General features: G+C 37.9%; 2 protein-coding genes and 1 long non-coding RNA gene across 7 annotated transcripts in view; 1 reads left to right on the forward strand and 2 right to left on the reverse strand.

Moving 5' to 3' along the window:
* Positions 1 to 16,154, forward strand: part of LOC121863838 (ammonium transporter Rh type A-like) — a 34,082-nt gene extending 17,928 nt beyond the window's left edge. Inside the window, exons 3-11 of one of the 4 annotated variants that reach the window (XR_006088459.1) lie at positions 1,437 to 1,620; positions 2,131 to 2,281; positions 3,377 to 3,518; positions 6,985 to 7,148; positions 7,907 to 8,044; positions 8,395 to 8,528; positions 8,786 to 8,967; positions 10,377 to 10,577; positions 15,263 to 16,154. Coding sequence is in view for 3 of the 4 variants with exons in the window: in XM_042362719.1 (XP_042218653.1) it covers positions 1,437 to 1,620; positions 2,131 to 2,281; positions 3,377 to 3,518; positions 6,985 to 7,148; positions 7,907 to 8,044; positions 8,395 to 8,528; positions 8,786 to 8,967; positions 10,377 to 10,521; positions 15,263 to 15,299 (1,277 nt within the window). In the remaining variant the exon portion in view is untranslated. The remainder of the gene's footprint in view (positions 1 to 1,436; positions 1,621 to 2,130; positions 2,282 to 3,376; positions 3,519 to 6,984; positions 7,149 to 7,906; positions 8,045 to 8,394; positions 8,529 to 8,785; positions 8,968 to 10,376; positions 10,578 to 15,262) is intronic. The other 3 variants (XM_042362719.1, XM_042362723.1, XM_042362720.1) reach the window with 3 other exon arrangements.
* LOC121863839 lies at positions 7,925 to 8,884 on the reverse strand. The gene is made up of 3 exons (XR_006088460.1): positions 8,757 to 8,884; positions 8,342 to 8,546; positions 7,925 to 8,064 (listed from the first exon to the last, which is right to left on the reverse strand). It is a non-coding gene; the product is annotated as an uncharacterized LOC121863839 (long non-coding RNA).
* A 5,542-nt stretch (positions 16,155 to 21,696) lies between the features above and the next one.
* Positions 21,697 to 26,217, reverse strand: part of LOC121863836 — a 34,092-nt gene continuing 29,571 nt past the window's right edge. For both annotated transcript variants that reach the window (XM_042362718.1, XM_042362717.1), the window contains 3 exons: positions 24,942 to 25,163; positions 24,607 to 24,810; positions 21,697 to 23,570 (listed from right to left, as the gene is read on the reverse strand). In XM_042362718.1, coding sequence (XP_042218652.1) covers positions 23,343 to 23,570; positions 24,607 to 24,810; positions 24,942 to 25,163 — 654 coding nt within the window. In that variant the 3' untranslated portion in view covers positions 21,697 to 23,342. The remainder of the gene's footprint in view (positions 23,571 to 24,606; positions 24,811 to 24,941; positions 25,164 to 26,217) is intronic.

Here is a 26,217-nt window from a genome sequence, read left to right on the forward strand (position 1 = left end):
TGAGTTCGCTGGGAAGACGAGAGAACAAAGGCCAGTATTCTTGCTAACACCAACTGTAGGAGCATCAAGGCTACTGTTATCCATGAACTAGCTGGATTGGCCATGTTACCCACATGGAGGACAGTAGACTGCCAAAGCAGCTACTTTACAGTCACCTAATGAATAGTAAATGTAAAACTGGCAGGCAACTGAAAAAGTATAAGGATAGTTTTAAGACAAACCTGAAAAAGTGCCAAATCGACCCCCTCACCTGGGAGACAATTACTCCACACCGTAACGCTTGGAGGATCACCACACAAGGTGGTGTCAATACTTTCGAGTTAGCCTGACTGCATAACGAGGCAGACAAGCGTCAACGCCGGAAAGATGCTACCGCCGTCCCTCACGCACTAGATGTAGCCCCCCACATATGCAACATCTGTGATCGACCCTGCCAGTCCTATATCGGCCTCTTTAGTCACCTCAGAACTCACCAACGTAGGTGACATCCTTAATAACTCGTATCTTTGTATCATAGCTGGATGATCGTCATGCTCGATTCTGAGTGACAGTAAAGTAGTAGTAGTGGTAGTGTGTGTGTGTGTGTGTGTTTAACAATGTACAGTATAGTCTGCATTTACGCGGTCAATTGAACCCTGAAGTACCGCATAAAACGAGAAATGCGTAAATGAAATAACAGAACATATGGGATTAATTGAAATAGAGAACTGGGCCGACCCCCAAACTTTACTTTTTCCGACACAATACTTACATAGTAGTAAAAATAACATCTTAATTTTATGATGGTATGCACACACAATTAATATTTAAGGGAAATACAGTCGCTGGTTAATGTCCATTCAAATAATGGACTCAACTCCCCCCCCCCACCTTCTTCCCACGCTCACTGGCTCCTCCCTACCAGAGAAATGTTTGGGGGAAAACACTAGGCTTACATTTTTAGTGATAAATAATACCTCAGACTAAAGTTAGGATAATATAATTGACATTGCTGGATTCCTTGCAAGACAGGGAATATTTTGAATATAAACGTCATATATTTTGCACAATAGATAAAATTTTTGTTCTTTCTAATAAAATTCTTAAATTAACCTAAAATTTGTATGTCTAATGCAAATTTTAGGATGTTTATATTTAAAATAATCACCATCTTATAAGAATTCCAGCAATGTAAATTATAGTCTGGCCGGGTAATTTCTATGAATTTTATGAGCTAAAAACAAATATCTTCAGTAAATAAACAAATTATACTTCACCCGCGTAAATGATGAAATTTACCGCGTAATTAAAACATTTCATTCTGGCATGGTGCCGCGTAAATGACCAAACACGTAAACAAAAACCGCGTAAATCCAGACTATACTGTATGTCTATTTATTCACAGTTTAGTATAACAATGGCTGTCATCCATAATAAAATGCTCCTCCCCTGCTCAGTGTTCCAGGACGTACATGTGATGATCTTCGTCGGCTTTGGGTTCCTAATGACATTCCTCAAGAGGTATGGGTTCAGTGCTGTCGGCCTCAACTTCATGATCGGGGTCCTCTGCCTCCAGTGGGCTCTCCTCGTCAACGGATTCTTCCATCTCAAGTACGGCTACATCATCATCGATCTCAACTCGTAAGTCACCTCTACCTGTTGTTGTAATGTCTGCAGTGCTGGATTTAGACCTGTGGAGGCCCATGGACAGCCTCTTTGTGGAGGCCCCCCTCATTATAACTTCCCAAGAGGGTGGGGTGGCGAGTGAAGCGAGCCTAAACATCTGGGAGTTCCGGGGGGCGCTGTAAGCCCCTCGGGAAAATTTTGAAATTTGAACACTTCTTTGGAGAATTTTGAAGCCATATGCAGTTATATTGAGGAAATTAGAACATATTGTAATATGTGGAGGCCCCTGGGCAGCTGCCCACTTTGCCCACTCCTGAATCTGGCCCTGAATGTCTGGAAATAGTTTCTACAGTTTATACCTGCTTATTGTCTTTTACTGTTACTATAATAACTACCACTATTACAAGCATTTCCCAATTACTCCCATAATCACTATTAAGTAACTTCCATATCACTCTTAACATCACAGTAACTGACACCATTTCACATCCCCACCACAACCGCCACCTCTAATATCATCACCAGGTTGTTAGGGGCAGACTTCACGGCGGCAACTGTACTGATCACTTTTGGGTCAGTGATTGGCAAAACCACGCCCACCCAGCTGATCATAGTGACCATGATGGAGATTCCGCTATTTGCAATCAACGAGGTCATCGGCAGGACCTACCTAGGGGTGAGTGTACCTCTTATCATCCTCACTCGAGAAAGAGATTCCATCCATCAACTGAATTTTGATAATTTGTAGAAAAATTATTAGATATAGACATTTATTCAGTAAAATTGTCATACTGTACAAGTTTACATTGATTCAGCATGTATTTAAACAATGCAGAAATGAAATATACATAGACGTTTAAGACAATGCAAGCATAGGACCCTTCTGGAAATAAGCACTGGACAACTTTGTCGGCTATCCTTGATCAAGTTGCTGTACTGTTTACCTTTGTTGTTACCTGCACTCTCTCAGCACACATGAAACTGTATACCTGGACTGTACAGTACCATGGCCTATGTGCACAGTACCTCCATTGTCCATATTCATGATGAACTGTATAACTGCATACATGTAGTTTATAATCATGCTTACCGTATCTAATTGTGAACCTGTATGACAATTTTACTGAATAATTATTATTATTATTACCTAGACAATGCAATTACTGTGTACAAACAATGGTAAACAGTAGGTCTATTCAACCAAAGATAGCCAGCGAAGTCATCATATACTTATTTCTAGTAGGGTTCTTTGCTTAGGCTGAGGGACTAATCGGTAATAATATTGTGCAAAATAAACGTGAAAATTTGTGGTTGAATATAAAGCATTACATTGCACTTAGACTATCCGAGACTGATGATTCATTTCTACAACACAACATTGGGATCATATGGATATAAGGTACGCCACTGTATTTCACTTGATGGTTAAACATCCTAATGCTAACCGAACCTATCTCGCCAAAATCCCTCAGGAAGTGTTAGGGTGTTTAATCAGTAGGTGAAATAAGCTGGGGTGCCTAATCTTTGGCCTTATTGGCTTTTTTTTTTAACTCGGAATTGTTACATTTTACCCTCAGTATAGTGGAATCACAGTGAAATGTTGACTCTACAATATTTTGCCTGTTTTCTTTGTACTGTATTAAAACTATGAGGACTTCTTAAATGAACTTTCACTTTTGCAGTTACAAAGAAATTTTTACATACCCTATACAAGCTCTACTGTAGAGAATCTTAAACCCGACATTAAGGAGCTACCTCTATCATCCTACAGGCAATTGACATGGGTGACTCTATGTTTGTGCACACCTTTGGCGCCTACTTCGGGTTGGCTCTCAGTCTCTTGCTGTACCGCCGTGATGCCTCCACCGAAAAGGAAGGGTCCAGCTATCAGTCTGACATATTCGCTATGATCGGTCAGTACTTTTAATGGTGTTTGCTCACCTGCAACTACAGCGTTTCCCCTTTCCTTAAATTATGATCCTTCACATTTAGATAAAACATCAGTAGACCTGTTCCACTCATGAAAATGTCAGTACTCTTAGTATTTCCCAGAGAATTTTATCCCTGTCAAGTGGTCCAAGTAAATTTCTTGTACAGGGTATAGCTAAATGTTGATTTCAAATGATGCAACAAATATTAGCTCATTGTAAGTCATGCAGTACATATTAGTAATTAAGATTTAAGTTACAAGGAGTGCTGTACAGCAATAACTGTGGCTCTTATCCTTTTGCCATTCTTATTCACTCATTATTATTGTTGCATATTACTTTGTTTAATAACAGCTTTACTGTATTTGTGTTTCATTTTAAGATTGCTCTCTATGGTTACTGTTACTCTAGTTACCACTTAATGTTGAAATACATATAAAAACAAATGTTCAAGGGGTTATACCATGAGGTTCAGAGTTGGTACTACAGTCACAGTCTCTCCTCGACTTACGACGGGGTTCCGGACCGACGTCCAGGTCGTAAGTCGAATTGGTCATAAGTCGAAAGGGCAGAAATAATACATAGAAAATCTAAAATGAAATACAGTACAGGTACACTAAAAGTAATCAATAATGAAAAATTAATAAAGTTTTGCTGTGCACTTACCTTTAATGTAGTCAGCTGAATGCACACAGGGCCTCAATAATTTTTTAATTAAACATGGAGACTACATTAATTGGATGAAGCAGAGGAGGAGACAGGGCTGGGTGGGCCACCAATTTTGCTTTCTTCAGACAGACTAACATACTTGCTTGTTGAAAGTATTGGATCATCTTTAGGAAGTGAAGAGGCAGCAGTGGTGGGGCGTGAGGAGACAGCAGTGGGGGACTTCTTAAAATATATGTCCAATTTAGACTGCACAGTTTGCCTTTTCTTTTCATTGTAAATCTTCCTGTAGCAAGCAAGTGCATCTTGGATCATTCTGTCAACTTTTGCAAAATGCTCAACATTTTTATCCATTTCTTCAAATTTTTGCATCCCCTTATTAATAGTAGCAAATGCCTCTGCCATTTGTTTCACTGAAAACTTTTTGGGGGGTGCAGGTTCTTCTTCTACATTTTGTCTCTCTTCTGCCTCTGCAATTTTCTGTGCATTCAGGTCAATAAGATCCTCGTTACTTAGCTCTTCTGCCACACTTTCAACCAACTGCTCAACATCTTCATTATCAATTTCTAACTCCAGCTGTTTACCCAACTCCACTATCTTGTTACTAATCTCAGAAATTGCTTCATCTTCATTAAATCCTTAGAAACTGTTCACATATCTTTTCAGGACCTTCTTCCATATTTCATTCATGCACTGACCTGTAACCTCATCCCATGCTGTGGCTATGTTCTTTATACATTTCAAAATGTTGTAGTCCTTCCAAAACTCTCTGAGCGTTTTCTCACCTTCAGTAGCAGCAACAGCCTGAGTAAAGATCGTACGTAAATAATACGCTTTAAAAGCAACAATAGCACCTTGATCCATGGGTTGGATGATAGAGGTCGTCCAGGTGTGGTGGGTGTCCTGGAGCATTATCTAAAATTAATAAAATCTTGAACGCAATCCCTTGTTGCAGACAATACTCCTTGGCTCGTTGAATGAAACAACTCGGGAACCAATTCTCAAACAGTGCTAAGGTCATCCATGCTTTCTTATTACTGCAATAAAACACTTGAAGTGTGTGCTTGCTGACATTTTTAAAAGCCCTTGGGTTCTCTGAATAATATATCATGAAGGGTTTTACCTTGCAACCAGCTACATTCACCCCTAACAGAAGTGTGATTCGGTCCTTGAATGCCTTGAATCCCGGCATGGTTTTCGCCTCTTTGTGGATGTATGTCCGTTCTGGCATGTGCTTCCAGAATAAGCCTGTTTCATCCACATTAAATATTTGCTCAGGCAAATAATTGCCCTCCACGATGACACGATCTAGCTCCTCCTTTAAAGCTTCGGCAGCACCAACATCAGCACTTGCTGCCTCTCCACTCACCTTTACACTGTGCAAACTGTAACGGTTCTTCAACCTTTGGAACCACCCATGACTTGCTGTGAAGTTTTGGTTGCACTCATCTTCTGCCTGCTCTTTCAGGCTTTCGAAAAGGCTTCTTGCCTTAGCCTGTATGGCTAGAAGGCTTAAGGGTACACGCTTTTGCAGCTGATCTTCCATCCACGTCACAAGTAATTTCTCCATCTCATGAAGAGGACCTTGTCTTTTTTTCGTTATTATTGTTTCCTTTATAGGTGCTGATCCTTTCACTACCTCATGAATTCGTTCCTTGTCCTTCAAAATTGTTGATATCGTCGAGTGAGAGAAGCCTAGGTCGCGTGAAATGGTTGCTACCGTTTTTCCTTTTTCATATTGCATTATTATTTTAATTTTCATCTCAAAAGTAATTGACTGTCTTTTTTTCTTCTGAGCACCACCAGAACTCTCACTTTTAGGCTTGCCAGTCATTTTAAAGGGAATTAGAAACAAAAATTTTGTCAGTACACAGCGCGATCACTAAAGCCAACGACGCTCAAACACCAACTGAGCGGGCTAAGGCGTGGCTGCTGTACACCACGAGGCGGCCCAGCCCACGCTGTCGTACGGGACGGAAACGTTTCGGTACTAGAAAATATGTAATTTGAAAAATATTTTATACGACTGCAGTGGTCGTATGTCCGGGTGGTCGTAAGTTGAGTAGGTCGTAAGTCTTGGAGTACCTGTATACTGTTTTGGGAATCTGCATGGCCATGTGCATAAAGATGTTTACATTGCATATTTAAGTGAAGACTATTTGTGTTAGCTTAAGGCTAACTCCTCCTTTAGTTGATAATCTTTCTTTCCCTTCTCTTCGCCGCAATGTTGCTTCACTTTCTCTCTTTTGCAGGTACTTTAACGGGCAATGTTCAGTGGATTTGGCATCCTGTGTACCGCCGGCAAGGCCGTGGGCTCGTAACACACGTCTTACCCGTGGTGCCCACCGTTTCTCTGTGGATATCAGTCACACTAGAATAACCTGTTATAGTACATCCTTCTTTCCTCACACAGCCAAACTGTGGAATGCTCTGCCTTCTTCTGTGTTTCCATACTTATACAATCTGCCTCACTTTAAAAAGCTGGTTTTCCGGCATCTTCGTGGTGTAGATTAACACAGTCTAACCTTTTTCTTCTCTATTTTTAATTTCCTTCTGCTCTTATTTTTTCGCCCCCTTGGCCCCGTTGTAGGTCGTTTGACCTGTGCTCGGGTGGGCTAATTCCCGAAAAAAAAAATGGTTTGGCTCTGATTTTAAGGATCATAAACGACTTGATTTTAAGGTTCATAAACAACTTCTTAACTCACATGTACACAAATGTCCCAAAAACTATTTCCTGGCAACTTTGAACCCAATATGAACCTCCTAAACCTCCATTCCTCTTTAGGTACAATTTTTCTTTGGCTGTACTGGCCATCGTTCAACGCTGGGGCGGCCCCTGGTGACGACCAGCATCGAGCCGTCATCAACACATACATCTCCCTCTCTGCCTGCTGCTTCACTGCCTTCGCCCTCTCTTCCATCCTCCACAAAGAAAAGAAATTTGACATGGTAAGATTTATTCCCATTTGTGTTTTTTATCTGTAGCTCATACAGTACTTTTTTTTAAGGGGAATAGCCCCGAGGCACAGGTCATCATCCCACAATGGGGCCTGGGGGCGAAAAACTAAGAGTAAAAAGAAATTAAGAATAAAAAAGAAAAAGATTATATTAATCTACACCACGAAGATGCCGGAAAACCAGCTAAGAGAGGATGACCAAAGATGGGTGCAGTAGGAGAGCAGTTCACCAGTATATCTCGCCTGGCAAAAGCCATACTGGTAATCTGACAAAAGAGAAAGGCGATCAAAGTGACAGAGAAAATGAGAGTTTAAGAGAGATGAAGTTAGGGCAATGGGGCGATAGTTAGAGGGATTGGAGTGGTCACCCTTTGATATGATTGAATTAGCCTTCACTTTCTATTTCTTAGGTGTTTACTGTGGAATGATTAGCTCTCTTTATCTTTATCCCAGACTTAATTATGAATGTATCGGCTCACTCTCTCTGTTCTTAATCTATTATCTTTGGACATTGATGAGGTAGAATTAGGTTTTATAATGTGTCTTGTATTTGTATTTCAGAATTTAATATGGTATTCTTATCTCTGAGTAGGCAAAGTCAGTCTTCTCTTTTTCCTTTGGTCAGGTCATCAGTAAACTGATCTGAACCCTCTAGTTCCCATGTTAGGTAAACCAACCTAATCCCTAATTCCAGCTTCCAGAATTTTGACAGCAGCTACCTAAGTAAAATTACCTTTAATTCCTGGTCAGGTTCACATCCAGAACAGTACACTGGCGGGAGGTGTGGCTGTGGGCACCGCAGCAGATCTCATGATCCACCCGTGGGGTGCCGTCCTCATTGGCATGATTGCTGGTATCATCTCCGTTGCCGGCTACATGTTTCTTACTGTGAGTACCTCCACAGCTCTCTGTAAGAAGAGTAGTACTGAATGCATGCTGTCTTCCCCTCAATATTCTTACTCATTAAGAGTTACTGTACCTCATTTTCTTGTTTCATCTGGATTACAGGGTACTATACAGTAAGTATTTCCTCCATCAATATTCACCTCCAACATTGTATGTGAAATACAGTGGTGTTCTCTTGCATATATTATGAAGTTTGCATGCTCTGATATATTTCATTAACCATGTTATACTGTATTCCAGTTTGTTTTTTAATGACAATCACAATCAATTGTCCCTTACCTTTTTTAGCAGTTCATTGTGGAATCCAGCACATAACTCTCTCCACCACACAGCCCTTCTTGGCATCTCGTCTTCGGATCCATGACACCTGTGGAGTGAACAACCTCCATGGGATGCCTGGTATTCTGGCTGGCATAATCGGATGCGTTGCAGCGGCCATGGCAACGGAGGCCACCTATGGTCCCAGGTAGGTGGGCTTGACAAACTTAGATATTAAGAAGAAAACAGTGAAAACTTGCAGCTTTAGGAACTGGTGCAGTATTTATCTTTTGACTGTAGTGAGAAATTTTTATTGATTACAGCTTCATTGTCTTCAATTCACTAATCATTATCATCTATGAGTGAAAATTTGGGGTGAAACCTTTTGTTTTATTCCTGATTGTACCTGTAATAGTACATTTGTGATTATACTGACTACCATGAGCTCTCCTTTCTGCCACACAGCTTGTATCAGATCTTCCCTGCCCGAGCTCCTGTAGAGGGATCAGAGGACTTGCTTCGGTTACAGGAGTTCATACCTGACTTGGAGGCTGGGTCGGGCCTCTCGGCATCAGGTCAGGCTGCTAACCAGATTCTTGCCCTCATCATCACCTTGGCTATAGCCACTGTTGGAGGAATTGTCACGGGTAAGAAATTTGTACTGTTTAGCTGGCCTGACTCCCGGTATTCTTGACCAGACTGATGTTGTTTTGTTGTTTTTTTGAGTTGACAGCCAATAATAAAATCCTGATGATGAGTTAACTGTTAAGGCTCATCAAAGGATAATTGTTAGTTATGTAATGGCACAACTTCTGCATATTGTGTTAGATCTTGGTTGGTCAAGAATTATGAACCTGTGTACAGTATAAAAGTTATATTTTGTTGCAGTCACACAGTCCAATCCAGAAGAAAACAGAAAATTACCAAATGATTAACGAGCACAATTGGTTCCACAGAGTCAGTCGTTAACTGAATCTATTATTTCAATGGGAAATTGGTTCCAACTCACAGAAAAAATATACAAATAAAGTACTGTACTGGTAATAGAATTAACAAAACATTAGATATAAACTAAATACAGTACTGTACTGTACTGTACAGTATACTGTACAATAATAAATAAAAAACAATAGAATACTGTATTTTAACTTACTTTGAGGTGTGTATGTCGTATTACCGGCAGCTTTGTTTACATAGCAAATAGCTGATTGTCAAGGCAGCCGATGATGACATGCCATGTTCTTTAGAGTGCACTGGTTCTCATGCCTTCTTCGTATTTCTTAATAATTTCTGCACTGTTTATTATCAATATGTTAACTAAATTTCAGAATGACCACTAATTTTAAAGTAAAAATGCAAAAAATATTCAAGACTAACAAACTCGATGTTCACTCCACTGTAAACAAAGTTAAAATGAGAAGCATTGGTGGGTGATTCGATCAGCTGAAGGGTACACAAAAACTGTTCCCTGTACTGTACTGTACTGTATATATTATCAATATGTCTAAATTTCAGAATGACTAATAATTTTAATATAAAAAAATGCAAAAATATTCAAGAACACAACTTACTTGATATTTACTCCACTGGAAACGAATGTAAACATAAACCAATTACTGTACTGTATTGGCGGACTAGCCGATCAGCTGATGCTCACAACAAAGCGTGTTTCTCATAAGGTTGTCATTAATAGAAGTTGTACTCGTTAATAGAACTGAAAATCCTTATGTGGGGTAATTCGTAAACTGAAATCTCATAAATTGAATTTTGTGGTGCAATACAGTAAATTTTTCCACACATTTAACTCTCTTTGGTATTCTCTGTGATACACTTGGATATGATAGATGCAATACTTTCTTGTATGATCAGTCATTAAAGCAGTTAAGTTATTGAATTGTTACATTTTGCATCATCACGGAGAACACACGTCATCAGTTTTCATTATTTTACTAATGAGAAATAATATTTTGCATCATCATCACAGAAAAATACTTTATTTTTATCATAGTACTGTAAATTAGTGATGTACTGTACCTCTTAACTGCATATCTTTCAGGCCTGGTTCTAAAACTGAGCCCATTTGCCTTGCTCAAGACGGAGGAGCTGTATGAGGACGAAAAGTACTGGCTGATGGAGGAAGGAGAGGAGGAGATCAGCGACAACATACCCATGAACCCCAGAGCTGACAACGGGACCTCCAAGTAAAGCCCCACACAAGTCACCAACCCAGCGACCGTGTGACTACTTGCTCTTGTTTGTATGGTTCTACATATGTGCTTAGGGGTTAAAAACATTAAAATTTGTAACTTTTATTAATTAATTTGGTGATATCATACACTCTATTTTTAAATAACACTAACATGACACAGGCAGATGTCAAAAGTGCAGCCACATTTAAAGTGAAAGAGGTCAGGCCATACCAATACAGTACTACAAAAGTAGCCATAGATGTGATATGTGAAGAAAGAAAGGTTGTAAAAGAAAGGAAGAATAATAGAGGGAAGAAAATTTTGTAGCTTGGAGGTGGAGGGAAAGAAAGAGGCATTACAGAACAGTGGATGATGTACAGATGGTTTATCTCCTCAGTATATTTGTGAGAGAAGCAGTCAGCTTTATGTTGGGGAGGACCAGGTCTTGTGAGCCAGCACAAAGGCACACAAATTCTGAGAATTATTACCAAAATAGTACCTGTAGAAGAGAGAGAGAGAGAGAGGGAGAAACAAAATTGCATCAAGTTGATTGGCCTGGAAGAGGGATAATGATAGTAGGATTCAGTGAGATGGAAGAACAACAACTCAATATATTCAAACATTACTTCACACAGGGGTATAAGAGGCCCAAATAAAGGCAAAAAACAAACAATTGTGGCATCTGTACAGCATCACATTTGGGGAAGCAGGTATTACCAAGTTGTGTACTTATACTGTATAGGGTTTCCAGAATAAATTAAAAAAATTATGATATTTAATACGTTCTTGATATTGATTGGCTGAATTTATTTAATTTGGGAATTAATGGTTAGGAGAGTATGAAATTTTATCTTTTAGATTTGTTAAACTTAACTTTGTTACTGCTTCCCCACCTGGATATTCTGCACAGGTCCAAATTAAAGGGGTAAATGTTTGTGGCATGAGAAAGACTGGGCAGTAGAATTCAGCATGGAATGGAAACGAGTTGAAGAATGCAGAATAGAGATAACTGTGGATTAGAAAACAGAGATACTTAGAGTAGCCATAGGAAGGAGGTTAAGAAGACAATGACTAGTGCCATGCCCTGTCATTTGCTTTGGAGATGTGGAGGACCACAATAAAGGAGGAGGACTTAGTGTGGGTTCCAGAAGAAAGTCACCAGTGAATATTACTTTGGGACATACAGTAATGAAAGAGGTTTGAAAGACATTAGAGATGATTGAAATGAGAACAATTCGTGAAGGATAAAAGCTGTCTTCTCTTCCTAGAAGGAAAAGTTTGGATTTGAGACAAGTGAAATGGATGGGCAAAAGCAAAGACTACATTGAAGGCACATACCCTTTATACCCAAGGGGGGACTATTTAGGCCATAAGCCTTGCCCACTTTAAGAGCAAAAAAGAGTGACTTTCTCAATAGGAAACTTAGCTGTAGATCGATCTAACTAAAGCACAGGTTTGCTAAATGTAAATGCACTGGGTTTGACCTCCTCTTTGCATTCAGTGAAGCAGTACCACTGTTCAGTCCTAGTGAAGTCATTGTAAAAGTTGTTTAAGAAAACCGAGTCCTCCCAAAGTACCAGAGAAGATGTTTAAAGTGATTGGAGGTGTATGTGACTAGTCAAAAGCATAGTGTATTCATACTGAGAAGGGTTAGAGGTAAACGGTAAAGTTGGTTACGTTAGAAGGATGCTAACATAAATCTATAACCCGAGCTGAATGTTTTATTAATTTACCATGCTCGTTACTGGAATCTTATCATATGCATGTTCTGTACAGTACTAAGGTGTCCAAGGGAGATGCTGTTTTCTATGGACCTTTAAAGCGGAGATAAGACTTTTTGTACCTATTTTTCTTCCTCTTGCAAATAATTAACAATTGATCAATTGATCATCACCCCTTCACTTCTAAGTCAATTAACTTGTAACTTGGGGATATATATATATATATATATATATATATATATATATATATATATATATATATATATATATATATATATATATATATATATATATATATATATATATATATATATATATATATATATATTAGAATTTAATGGGTTCAGACATCAAGCATGTGGGACTGAATGGGGGCAATATCTTGCAGTCACTTGCAAATGCCAGCTTCTTTAATGTTAGTGATATTATTGAATTTTCTCATGTTGAGGATCTATCAGCAAATAAACCTACTGCATGGAGAGATAGGCATTCATGCACATGTGCTGTGCAAATTTGCATGATTTGTATTACCGTGCATTACTCTCAAAGGATAAACACTTATTACTTCATATGTGTATCGAATATGCATTTAATTTTATATTAAGTAGGTCAGTTTTCATCATTTCATTTTCCTTTCTTTTTAGCAGTAAAACCTCAAACCTAAGCAAATCCACTGGTGAGACACACACACACACACACATGAAGTTATCGAGTCTTGGAATATTTAATGACTAAGTTCTGTACTAATTATGGACTGATGGAAACTGTTGTGCTTTTAATGAGATTTTCAATACTGTACTAGGTTTATATCATAAACATACAGTATTTGAAGGGGTAAAAATTATATAGAGTTACAATAAGGTGAAAAAAGACATTTACTCTTGACTGTGTACTGTAGCTATGTAATTTATGATATGCCATGTGGTCTGATTTTTTTTTTACCTCGACTTACAGTAGTAGTTGCTGTGTAATACCGTATTTAGTTTTTATTTTACTGAATAAATTTCATTCTTTTTTTAATTTATAGTTTAACAACATTTGAAATTTTAGTGACTATTTAAAGAAGTAAGAATCATAACATAGACATACTTTGACAATTTAATCTATTCACTTAGATTGTGAGTAGTCTAGTGGTGTTCCCTAGAGCTTTACTATACTATACAGTACTTTGATGTAAACATGTCATGTTACTCATAATTCTAGGTCTATATAATAATCTGTTGCTGAGGCAAAATGGTTACCTATCAGTGGTTGTTGGAAGGGGGTGCATTTGAAATTGGCTTCATGTCTGAAAGTTTTCAAGGACATCTTAAAGTTGGTGCCAACTTTCAGACTTTTATCACGAAGTGACCAATTTTTATTCAGTCTTACAGACTACACCAGGACCAATAGTTCACATATGAAATGTGACGAATACTGATAGTATTGTGGTGTACACAAGTAATAACTTTAGTACAGTGGTCCCTCGGTTAACGAGCACAATCCGTTCCAGCAGGTTGCTCGTTAACCGAAAAACTCGTTAACTGAAACCATTGTTTCAATGGGTTTTTGGGTAATTGGTTCCAGCTCACCGAAAATTGCCTAAATTCAACAAAAAAGGTAGAAAAGTACACTTACTTTGAGGTGTGTATGTAGAAGGATCCTGGATGATGATGATGATGATGATGGGAATTAGAATGGGGGTGGAGGAGAAGGGAGAAGAGAAGGCATTGGGGTGGAAGAGAAGTCACCCCATGGCACCACTTCACCCATAAAATTTTAGTTCTCTTGGTGTAATTGAAGATTATTTTCTTTAAATCAACACTGTACTGCATTATATATTGTCAATATGTAAAAGAAATTTCAAAATGACCAATAATTTGCTTGGAAACACAGAAAAAAAGCGTTTAGTTGAAGAGAGTCTCAAGCAAGATGTTACCTCCACTGAAAACAGAGAGACTAACGCCTGTCTGGTGTGTTAACAGGCTGGATGGCACGCCAGAAACTAGTTTCTTTACCTTCAATTATGTTCAATAATTGTTAAAATGACTAAAAAAGTTAATATTAAACTTTTAAAATTATTGAATAGTATAAACTTCTTGATATTTACTAAAATAGTAAGGAATTTAAGCCCTAAAACCGATTACTGTATTGGCGGACTAATACTACAGCTGGTGGACCGCCAAATGCAAGCGAAAACATGTTGAAGTCGGCTCGTAAAAAACTCGTTAATCGAGGGATTGCTCATTAACCGAAGTTAAGAATCTTATGGAAGGTAAATCGTTAACCGAGGCGCTCGTTAACCGAGGGATCACTGTAATCTTAAGTTTGAGTAAAGAGAAAAAGAAATAGATGCAGTGCCAGTATCTATTTTTTATTTTTATTTATTTATTTATTGTATTTATTTATTTTATTTTTATTTTTTTAACGGGGATTAGCCCACCCGGGCACAGGTCACTGACCCACATTGGGGCCTGGGGGGCAAAAATATAATACTATTAATAACACTAATAAAATGGTGGTAATAATAATAATAATAATCCCTAAATAAAATTTATAATAAAAAATACAAAATTGAAAATAAAATAATAATGATCATAATAATAACACTTATAATAATAATAATAATAATAATAATAATGATGAAATACAAAAATGAAAAAAGATCAAAAGTGAGAAACGATATATGTATGTTGTGTTGTCAATAGTAAGAGAAACAATTGAGACCCTGCAATTGTGTGTAAATGAGGCAGAAAGTCAGATCAGCAACCTGGGACTTGGTCACAATTTTTGTGATGCCATATGACAGCAGGGTCTACCATTAGACAATATATTATGCTTCCAATATCTTCCCAGGCGGTAGTACCTCCCTGTTTGGTAGCTGCCTACTACCTACTACCTACTAAAGGATATTTCCCAAAAGTGTGTTATTATAGCTTACAATTGTGGAAGTGAAATAAATTGTAAAACAGATATTACGAGTGCTAGTGAATATATTGCTCTGTCTATGTCCACTCAAGTGTGTTTGTACGAATGTCCTTTTTTTCATTTAGCGTGGATGCCTGTATGAGCCCTATGCTGCCTTCATAAGATCGGGTGCTCTCCTGGCCAAGCTCACGTCTGCATCAGAGGTGGAGTTTGCATTGATCCTGTGTTGCCTTGGAAATTCTCATCCCCATGCTGCAAATGCTGTATCTTTTCGGTACCCGTACATTACACAGAAATTTGGGCCAGTTTGTTACACAGTTGATTAAGAAAACAATGTTTTTCTTGAAGACTGTAAGTCTTATGCAGTATATAGTACATTGACAATACTGTATTACATATGTATAGCTTTACTTTATGCATTCTTTCATTCATCTTGTCCTAGCACATTATCAAGCCTAGTTTTGTTTTTCACCTTTTGTGTTTTAAATGTATATTAGACATTTTCATGACAACAAAACTAAATTCATCTCTTGAAAATTCTTTATATCTTCATCTACTAGCTTGATGAATTGAATTTATATTCATCAGATTGAGTCAAGTGTTAAGTAGTAATCATTTCAATATTGGTTTAAAAAATTACAAGAGCACAAAATAAAGGCATTTAGCATTAGTATTCAAACTCATCATTAGATTTTACTTCAGAATAAAAATCTAACCCCCTAGAGTACTGGCAGTACTTCACTGTTCGTTTCTTTCATAACAAAACAAATATATAAAACATAACTAATACTGTATCTTAATATTGCTCAAATTACTTTTGGATTGGACATTACCTGTATTGTGAACTGAATTTTAATCCTCTAAAATATATATATAATACTGAAAATATTATCACATTACTTTGTTGTGAGCAGATGGTGATACCTTGAACATTGTTGAGGTGCAATGACTCCTGTAACTTTTATACGCCATTTGTAGTACTGTAGAGTATAAGGAACATTAAAGGAAACAAAGTCATGGTGTTTTCATTTCAGTGTTGGTCAAGTCTGATCTTGAATGAGCTCTCTGTGTTATCACAATGCTCTCTAGCAGATTGAGCTAAGAGTTCAAAACTTTCAGCGCCCAAGGGCAATGGCGCCCCAAGCGGTCTGCCCAGGAGCAATGGCGCCCCCAGAGGCGGTGGCGCCTCTAGGGGCGTTGGAGACCCCCAGGAGCTTTCCTAAGGGGTAGCGGCGTCCCCAGGGGCGGTGGCACCCAAAAGGTCCCTTCCAGGGGCGTTGGGGCACCCAGGGGCCTCCCAGATGCATTGCCACTCCCAGGGGCTCTCTGTAGAGGCAGCGACGCCCCTGGGGCTTTCCTTAGGAGCAACAGCACCCCCAGGGGACCTTACAGAGGCGGTGGCTCTTGCAGGAGCCCATCTTGGGGCAATGGTGCCTCCAGGAGACCTCCCAGGGGCCTGTGGTTCTCTCAATGGACCTCCCAAGGGTCTGTGGTGTGCTCAGGTGACCCTCCCAGAGGCGGTTGTACCCCTAGGGGTCTTCTAGGGGCGGTAGCGCCCCAAGGAGCCTTCATAGGAGTAGCGGCACTCCCAGAAACCCTCAGGGGTTCGAGCAGGGGCGACGGCGCCTCCAGGTGCCCTTACACGGGTGGCGGCGCCTCTAGGGGCTCTCCTTAGGGATCTTCCAGGGGCGGTGCTGCCACCAGAGGCCCTGCCGGGGGCAGTGTTGCCCCCTGAGGCCCTGATAGGGGTGGCTGTTTCCCCAGGGGCTCTCCCAGAAGTGGTAGCACTCCTAGTGGCTCTCCTTAAGAACAGTGGCACCCCCAGGGGCCCTTCCAGAGGCGATGTTGCCAGCAAGGGCCCTTCCAGGGGCAGTGGCACCCCCTGGGGCTTTCCCAGATGAGGTGGCTCCCACAGGGGCATTCCCAACGGCCCACTTAGGGGCAATGGCGCCCTTAGGGGCCCCACTCAGAGGCGACGGCACCCCCAGGGGCACTCCTTAGGAGCAACGGCGCCCCCAGAGGACTGCCATGAGGCTGCAGCGCCCTCAGGGGACCTCCCTTGGGACCCTGCCAGAGGCAGCGATGCTCCCTGGGGCCCTGCCAGGAATGCTGGTGCCCCAGGGGCACTCCCAAAGGTGGTGGCACCCCCAGGGGCTCTTCTTAAGGGCAGTGGCACCCTACCAGAGGCGGTGGTGCCCCTAAGGTCCCTTCCAGGGGTGATGGCGCCCCAAGGGGGCCTCACAGGGGCAGCGGCACTCCCATTGGACCTCCCAAGCATCATTACGCCCACTAATTTCCCTGCAATCGAAGTGTACCATATGTTCGGTATCAACATGCTCAGGAGTACCTTACTTTTACTGAGATTTTCAACCAAATCTATTTTTTGACCGAAATTGACGGAAATTGTAAGCCTTAGTAATTTTTCGACTGAAATATACTTTTCTCTCAGAATGGATCTGGGAGTTGATACAAACAAGCAAAGTTCTTCCAAAATTTTTGGGTACAAGGAAAGAAAAACTATCCAGGTAAGTAAATTTCCTAAGTCATTTGCCCGGGGCAAGTAATATAAAACTTAAACAATCCTAATGTCAACAGACAATTGGATAATGCTGGACATATAGGTATATCACAGCAAGATACAAACATCCCCTGATATATTATTCACACAGAAAACACAATACAGTATTCTTATGTACAAACTACAGTATAAAGCCAGGAAAAACTTATTTAATGGTTGAAGTTACTGTACAGCATTCAATAGTTATTACGTTGAAGATAAAAAATTATAACCAGGGAATAATGGTACTTACATATTGCTGTACTATAGTGATAGTGTACTTTGTTTGGCACGAGTAAAAATATAATAATCTTCAATATTTCAAGAATACAATCACAATTATTAAGAAAGTTTATTCCCTTTATGTTTTTGACTTTATTGTGGTAAAATTTCTTATCTGCACACTTTATAATTAAGGGTAATAATTTTTACTGGAAATATGGAGGCTTACCTTCTCCTCCTCCTCTCCACCCCCTGCCCCCCCCCCCCTCTCCTACAAAAACACTTTTTTCCTAACAGTACTTTCATGATAGATACTTAGCTTATCATAGGATGAGGTTATGGATCTCAAATGAAGTTCTAAGAAACTTAAGCCAGTTAATCGTTGCTATGCGAGACATTAACCAAAATGTCCAAGTATAATAATACTGTACAGGGATGCATCGTTTAATTGCATTAAGCAATTAAACAACATATACAGTATTACAAGTAACTGCCCTAGTAATGTTTGTTTCCAAGAAACCACAGTTAACACCGAAATATATTTTAATGTTTTGAAAGGTGTCGGTATGTGCAGGGACTCCCATAATATGACTAGTGTAAACATTGACCCGAGGCTAAGTTCAATAACAGTTAACCTTCTGGAAATTAAGTGACAGAGACCTACTAGTAAGGTAAAGTGAAAATCTGATGCTAGTGGTGGAGCGTACTTAGAGGTTGACATTTTATACCTGTTGTATAAGATGACCCCTAGTTTTGAACACAAATGGATCTTCAAAGGTCAGCTTATAGGCCACAATATACGGTAGGTTATATAAGGTTAAGATAGGTTTGGTTCCCTAAGTAAAGTTAGGTGAAGTAATTTTAAGCTTGGTTTGCAATTTAAAGGAACTGGAGTCTTGGCTTGGTTAGGTTAAATAAGGTGGTTAACCTTCAGGTGAAATAAGCTTGGGGCAAATATTCAGATGATCCCAATTGTCTCCTTTTAATTTATTAAGAAATGTCACTTGATACTAGCTCCTAAACACTGTAGTTGAAAGCAGTTCTAGATCCTATATTAGTGAGTAGAATAATAAAACCTGAGTTTGTTCTCAACATTTATTTGTATCACGGGATGGGGCGCAGCACAACCAGAGGAATACTGTGGGGTCAATAATGCTATACTTAAAACTGATATGTACAAGACATGGGCAATTACTTTACAACTACATTCAGGAGTAAAAACAATATGAATTACAACCAAATAATGTAGAAACAAAAAAGTACACAAAAATGGCTGCAGTGTACAAGTAACTCCTTAAAAATAATTTTTCCTCAATCTTAAGAAGAATGAAATACAGTATAAAACTGGATAATGCAAATGACTAGTGAAACATTTTGGAATAAGATGAATTAAAAAAAAGTTCACTGTTGATATATAAAATAAAGATAACAAATAAAACTACAGTATATAATCCATCACTTATGCAAATGTAACTCTGCAGAACTAAATTACCAAAACATTATGATACATATTTACAACACAAATAAAGTTAACTTTTATAGAATCCAGAATTACTACTAATAAATGATGAGATGCTCCATATGAACACCTTGTTTATCTCAGACTGTACCAAATTGTAAATATTAATGGGCTCTGATGTACAGTAGATATACAGTACTTGTAAAATCAATACAAAATTCTCTGACACTTTTATTAAATTTTTAGGTAATTTTTTAATTAACAGATACATGATGTACAGTAACATTTTGTAGATAATGATATTATTGTACTTTCATTACAGTCAAAACACTACAAATACGCTTGAAGAAAAATAAAGAAAAATTTTTATACCAAAATACACTAATATTTAAACATACAACTACCCATATCAGTCATTATATAATAACCTCTATTATATATGATAACTCCAAAACATATAGGGGTAGAACAGGTAAAAATAGAAACAACGAGCTTAGTGTAATAAGAGGATTCAATATTCAACCCTCCAAAATTGTCTATATATATATTGTATATATGTGTGGGTGTGTGCATGTATTGAGCAGGTTTAACATGGAAATGGGCATTACACTACGTATTTGGAAATATAATATACAAGCACCTAACTGGTTGCATGGACACCCCACCTAAATTTAATTTTTGGATTGGAAAAAGGATATACATACTGTATACAGTAATAAAATGGTTTTGCAACAGAGTGGAATAAAGGTGTTGATGGAACGTGTAACAATTGCTTAGAAAAATTGACTTTCATCAACTGTTAAAAACCACAACTAGAGGCACTAGGGATTTCTATAATTCTTATGGTTGCCATTGAATTCACTGCATCATCAGAGTTTACTGCAAGTATTTATGCATACTAGTGATAGTAAAATAAACTTGATCCTTTTATTTGTTGGGATTCTCTTTCCATTTTATTGTAATTTACATATCTAGCATATTTAAATAAAAGAGTAACAAAAAATTGTCATATACTGCACCATTAGAGGTTCAAAAAATTAACTCGGAAAATCATTCAATGGATCAGATAGCCTAGAAAGATTGGTATTCATAAAGCTGAGGATGCAGCTAAAAGAATTTTGTTAAATATATACTACAGTATATATATATATATATATATATATATATATATATATATATATATATATATATATATATATATATATATATATATATATATATATATATATATATATATATATATATATATATACATACATACATATATATATATATATAAACTTCTTGTGGGATAAATTGGCCGCAAAATGAAAATGACCTGATCTCATGTGAATGATCCCATGTGACTTTTGTCATGGTCACAGAAATTTAAAAACATTGTGTGGGGCTTAACGTGGGAAAGAAGTTTCACTTCAGATTATTATTTAAAGTACACCATACAGTACTATTAAAAAAGCTTACTGTAACTCGTTGTGTTTTGCAAATAGAATTCTAGTGGCAATAACAATTCTCTCACACAGCATATTGTAATAAGTAAGGCTTAGCTGTACTGGAAATTTGTCTACGGATAAAAGAAATTCTACCCTATCATTCAAAAGAAAATGCTGCAATCCTTTATTTACAGTATGTAACTTTCACATTCGTTTTTTTTTAAACTGTTCAAATGAACACCTCATATCCAACTGAGTATATCCTATACAGAACTTAGAGAAAGGTGTCTGTATTTTTGCTATCAGCCACACTACTGTAGTTGAGATCCTTTATAGCCACCACATAAGTTCTGTTTTAATTACAGATTTTTGTTAGAGCATTAATTTAATGTCATCTACCCTGGCCCAAGTAGATAAAACTAAATGCTTAAACTATATAATTGTGGCTTTAAACCTGAAGAGAAGAATGACTATGGCAACATGACTATACAACTGCATCAGTACTGTACACATATATAACACACAGGTTACATTGTGGTTTAATTCATGACCACTGGACTAAGTTCCTAAAAAAATGATGGGGGGGGGGAGGATTATACTGTACTTAAAACATAATAAACACTTATCAATATGATAAAGAAGGAAAACCAGGTTGTTTCCAGAGATGTAAAGTTACCTGGAAATTTGTGTTTAACATCAGTGCCTTGATTACAAAATTCTGGGTTTAGCAAGTAAACAAATACATAACATGTATATAAAGTACAATTAATTTGACTATAACGTAGGCTCAAAACACTTACCTGGTAGGTGGTACACATGCTGAATGTGGATGCACAACTTCAAAAAACTAAACAGGCTACACCTTATGGTCCATGGATGGTTCTTCTGTTGTCTTAATTACACATGGCGGTGTATCTCATATTTCTATTATTGTCTCTTACTTATTTCACCTTTTCATGCTTCTTTACTTTTATTGTTCCATTTCAGTTTATTTGCGAATAAAGCACTATATTCCATTTCCAACGTTTTTTCCAAGTACAAGCAAGCGTCACTTGTTTCACTTATATAATAGCTTAACCAACATTAAATTATTTTCTTAATGTCACTGCTGAAGATGTAGCTGGGGTCAGTAATGATAATTTTTATAAAACACTGTTCATGTGCTGCCCAGCTATAAACAAAGGAGAGGGTGGACATGGTATACTCACAACAATATTAAATACACCCAAATTATTCAGGAAAAGATAACATGAATCCCTTATAACTTATAGTTTGAAGTATATAGTTCTACACTGGAAGTATATTTTCTTTAACAAAAAATTTTGTATATGTCATCAAAGCTGAGAAAAAAGTGGCTGTGTAATTTCACAAAACATTCATTGTATTCTGAAAATAAACATTCATAGGGCTAAAAATTGCAGCTGAAAATTATTCAGAGTGACTTACACAAAATTCTTTATCTAATATTTAGCTTTCTTTAGGTAATTGACAACTGGACTCTTTGATAAGAGAGATTTATACAATATAACTGCAATTTGTATATACAAAATAACAAGTGAAACTTGTACAGTACTTATTAATAACACCCTCTATTGCTGTTAAAAAGCATATCTTTTATTCTATTTTACCATCTGTGGTGAAAAAATAAAATACTTGAAAACTAAGAGGGTTGTATAATAGCTTTTACAGCAAACAAATCAAATATAGCTTACCTCAATGTTCTCCTGATCATTAAAATATATGTAAAAACTATGTACACGGGGGAATTATCACTGTACAGTACATGTAGTATCAATATATACAGTTTGTAGTCTGTCAAGTGATGGGAAAAGCACAATGACAATTACTGTACGAATAAATAATAATATTTCCATTTGTCAAATAATACCCTAACATCAGATGTAAACTGTTTCAATTTACATTAAAAACATTTTCAGCACATCAGCAACTTGAATGATTCATGTCCATGTGCCTTGTCAAAAAAAAAAAATAAATAAAAAAAAAATAAATAAATGAAAATTGTATTGCCTAAGATTTCTGAATAAGGCAAAATCTGCATGGAAGCACAGGGTTAAAAAGCACCATTGCCATAAAGTCCTGCTATTTACCATATAGTTCTGACAATGCCTTAATATTAGTTTACCAAATCACATATAACTGTCAATTGATTCAAATTTTAATTCTATAAATTCTCAAATTTAAGACAATATGGCCAATTTCACTAATAAAAAAGGCTAAAACTGGTGAACTGCCATTAACAGTAATCATCTTCATTAGAGTATCATCAACTTCACTCTCATTTCCATGTTAATGAGTATACATCCAACTTTGTTAACAATATATCACACATTTTAAGATCTTATGAATAACAGTTAGCACAAGTGTCCGTCATCTAGCACTGAGTACATGTACAGTATGAACACCTCAGATGATCACTTGCTGTTAATTTGTAGAAAGTCTAATATATGCACAACATAGTTCCTATCAATTAATAATGTAGATTATAGCCTCCTTAAAATTCACGTGCTTACATAATCTTACAGTTCACTTAATCTATCCAGAGTGGATATGCAAGCCCATTTACCAATCAGTTTTTCTCTCCTATCAATCTTTTTCAGCTTGTAAGTGCCTGATGGGCCACCAAGAAATTCGAACTCAAATTTACCTCCATCTGTGAGCGCCTGTCTCAGAGCCTTGATGGCTGCATATCCCAGACCCCGGGTCTCTAGCTCAAGGGTAGATGATGCCAATTTATCTCGCAGTGTCTGAAAGATAAAAAATGGGGATTGGGGTGTAGTCCATCACTCCTTGCCCCCTTGACAGCTGGGAGCTCATCTAATATTACTCATCCGTCCGTATCATATCCTTTGTCCTCAAATGAGAGAGACTAGATGTGAAGGGTATTCTCTCTAGAGGCAGAATGTCTTATAAGAACAAGTATCTTATAAGTTAGTAAACACACTTGCCCTGATTCTAGAACCAATCCACCCACCTTAGTTCAGATGAAACTTCCCAGCAGACAATAGATAAAATCATGGCAAAATTTGTTTTTGCTGCATATATGGAATGTGATGCTAAACCAAACACTGACTTCACAACTCTCCAACCAAACACTGACTTCACAACTCTCCCTTATTTTAAGTGAATCAATGATATCCTGGAAACTCCAAGAACACTGGTACAGCATCCCAAATCCCAACAACAGCAGACCTGTGTCTTTTCAGAGATTATTCATGGTGTAAACAAGTGCCTTACAGAACAGGATATAAGAAGGTAGAGACAGAAGGGAAATTAGGCCAAACTGAACTCCAACCAAGACATATGAGCTACTGCATATGAATACTTCCCACTCTCTCTCTCTCCCAAACTAAACAATTCTATTACAATCATCACCATCATTACCATTAACATTTCACAGCCAATTTCCATACTTGTGTGGGTTAGCAGGTGATTACCTGCTAACATCAAAACAGGATGTCCTCCTGACTCACTCATCACTGCAACCTCAGTACTGTACCAGCCAAGAAAATACAGCCAAGACCAGGTTATGGGCAAAGTTTTATGGCTGGATGCTCTTCCTAATGCAAATCCACAGGGTCATAACTTCCTAAAGTAATCAAGGACTACCCCTACCTTCAATTAAAATATACTGTATTTCTTAATTAATTAGCAGAATACAAATATAATTATCACTAAATTCATTCCTACAAAAACTCATGCAGCTTTTTCACCTAATAATTAAAATATAACTTTCAAGAAAATTTTTTGTACAATATAAGTTAGTACTTGAACTAAACTTACCTTCCCAAACAGAGCTGACTGAGTTGGAGTGAGTTTAAGTCCAGCAAGGGAGAGGAGAGAAAGGTGGTGGAGGTTGGTGGTGAGGGCTTGGAGGAGTGTGTGCTCCATGCCAGGCTTTCCACTCGATTCTCGTACCTCTACTCCTCCCAATAACACCTCCCGTAGCTGACTACCTCGAAGCTGTCTACCTCCAGCACGCATTACCTGCCAATACATTTGTACTATAAGATAAGGATTTTCCAGATTATTTCTAAGTTGTTTCCAAATACATCACATCTCACAAATTGTATAAAATTTTAAGCCATATGTATTCTGAATTTTATAAAATACCTTACCTTCTCACAGTTGTCCAGAGAAAACACCCAACCACCCAATGTTAACCTTCTCAGGAATGGAAATGATCCAGGCAAGAGAGAGAAGAGTCTGTGTGTTGTAGCATCATCAATCACATCAGCCCCAAGACTGGATGTTAGAGAAACATCAACAAGCTTTGGGAAGTGTCTGAGTAGGAAGAGCAGCTGTGGTCCCCTTAACACAACTTTATTGTTCAAAGTCACCTGAAATAGTTGAGGAAATTAAAGGCTGTAAAATTTTTAGATCCAGCTCAATTCTTTTTTCTTCTTGAGTAAGAGGTATATTTTCTCTTGAAAATAGATGATGCAAAATATCTCGCAACACATATTTAATGACCAGACCCGCAAAACCCCAGAAAAAGTGGAGGATCAGGGCAAAAATTCCACTTTTTGGCTAGGGGGATGAAACATGAGACTTGCAAGGTAAATAACTACTAAGTGGCCATAGAAAGAGATTGCAATTATTCAGGGTAAAGGCTGTGCTCAGTAACAGGATAGCATTGCTTCTACAAAAACTGTTTATTCATCTACCCGACTGATTACCAAGAACCTTGCTTGAATAATTATAATTTATGAACTTAAACCTTTAAGCAGCACAGCGTATTGTCGCATTTATATACAGTATTTAATTCTGGCTACACCTACCACTCCATGGATTCACAGACACTCCCTTAAAAATTGCCCCCAAGGTTAAACCTCTTTTTAATGCACAGTACTCTCCTGGTGCAACTTGATCGTGTGATCCTTATACTGTGCTGATGAAGGATCTGTTGTTAAAAACTTGATACTTGGGTACCGTATTTCCTGCTCCATAAGACGCACAGTATTTACAATACAGGTAAGGGAAATTACTGTCTCTAGAAAGAATGGCTCCCTGTCCCAGCCGCAAAAATGCCGGCAACTTTAAAACTACCCACAGACATTCTTGGCACAACCAGGATGTCATCCACAAATAACCGAGAACCACGAAGTAAAAATCAGCAAACTTGGGGGGCCCCTGTACTTGACGTATCGTGATTTTTTTTATCTTGAATGACATATTGTACAGTACAGTGGTCCCTCGATTAACGAACACAATTGGTTCCACAGAGTCGATTGTTAATCAAAAAATTTTTTCACCGAATCTATTATTTCAATGGGATATTGGGTAATTGGTTCCAACTCACAGAAAAAGTATATACCGGTATACAAAGTACTGTATACCGGTAATAGAATTAACAAAACATTAAATATAAACTAAATACAGTACTGTACTGTA

This window comes from Homarus americanus, unplaced genomic scaffold, assembly GCF_018991925.1.
Source record: "Homarus americanus isolate GMGI-L3 unplaced genomic scaffold, GMGI_Hamer_2.0 scaffold48354, whole genome shotgun sequence".
NCBI lineage: Eukaryota > Metazoa > Arthropoda > Malacostraca > Decapoda > Nephropidae > Homarus > Homarus americanus.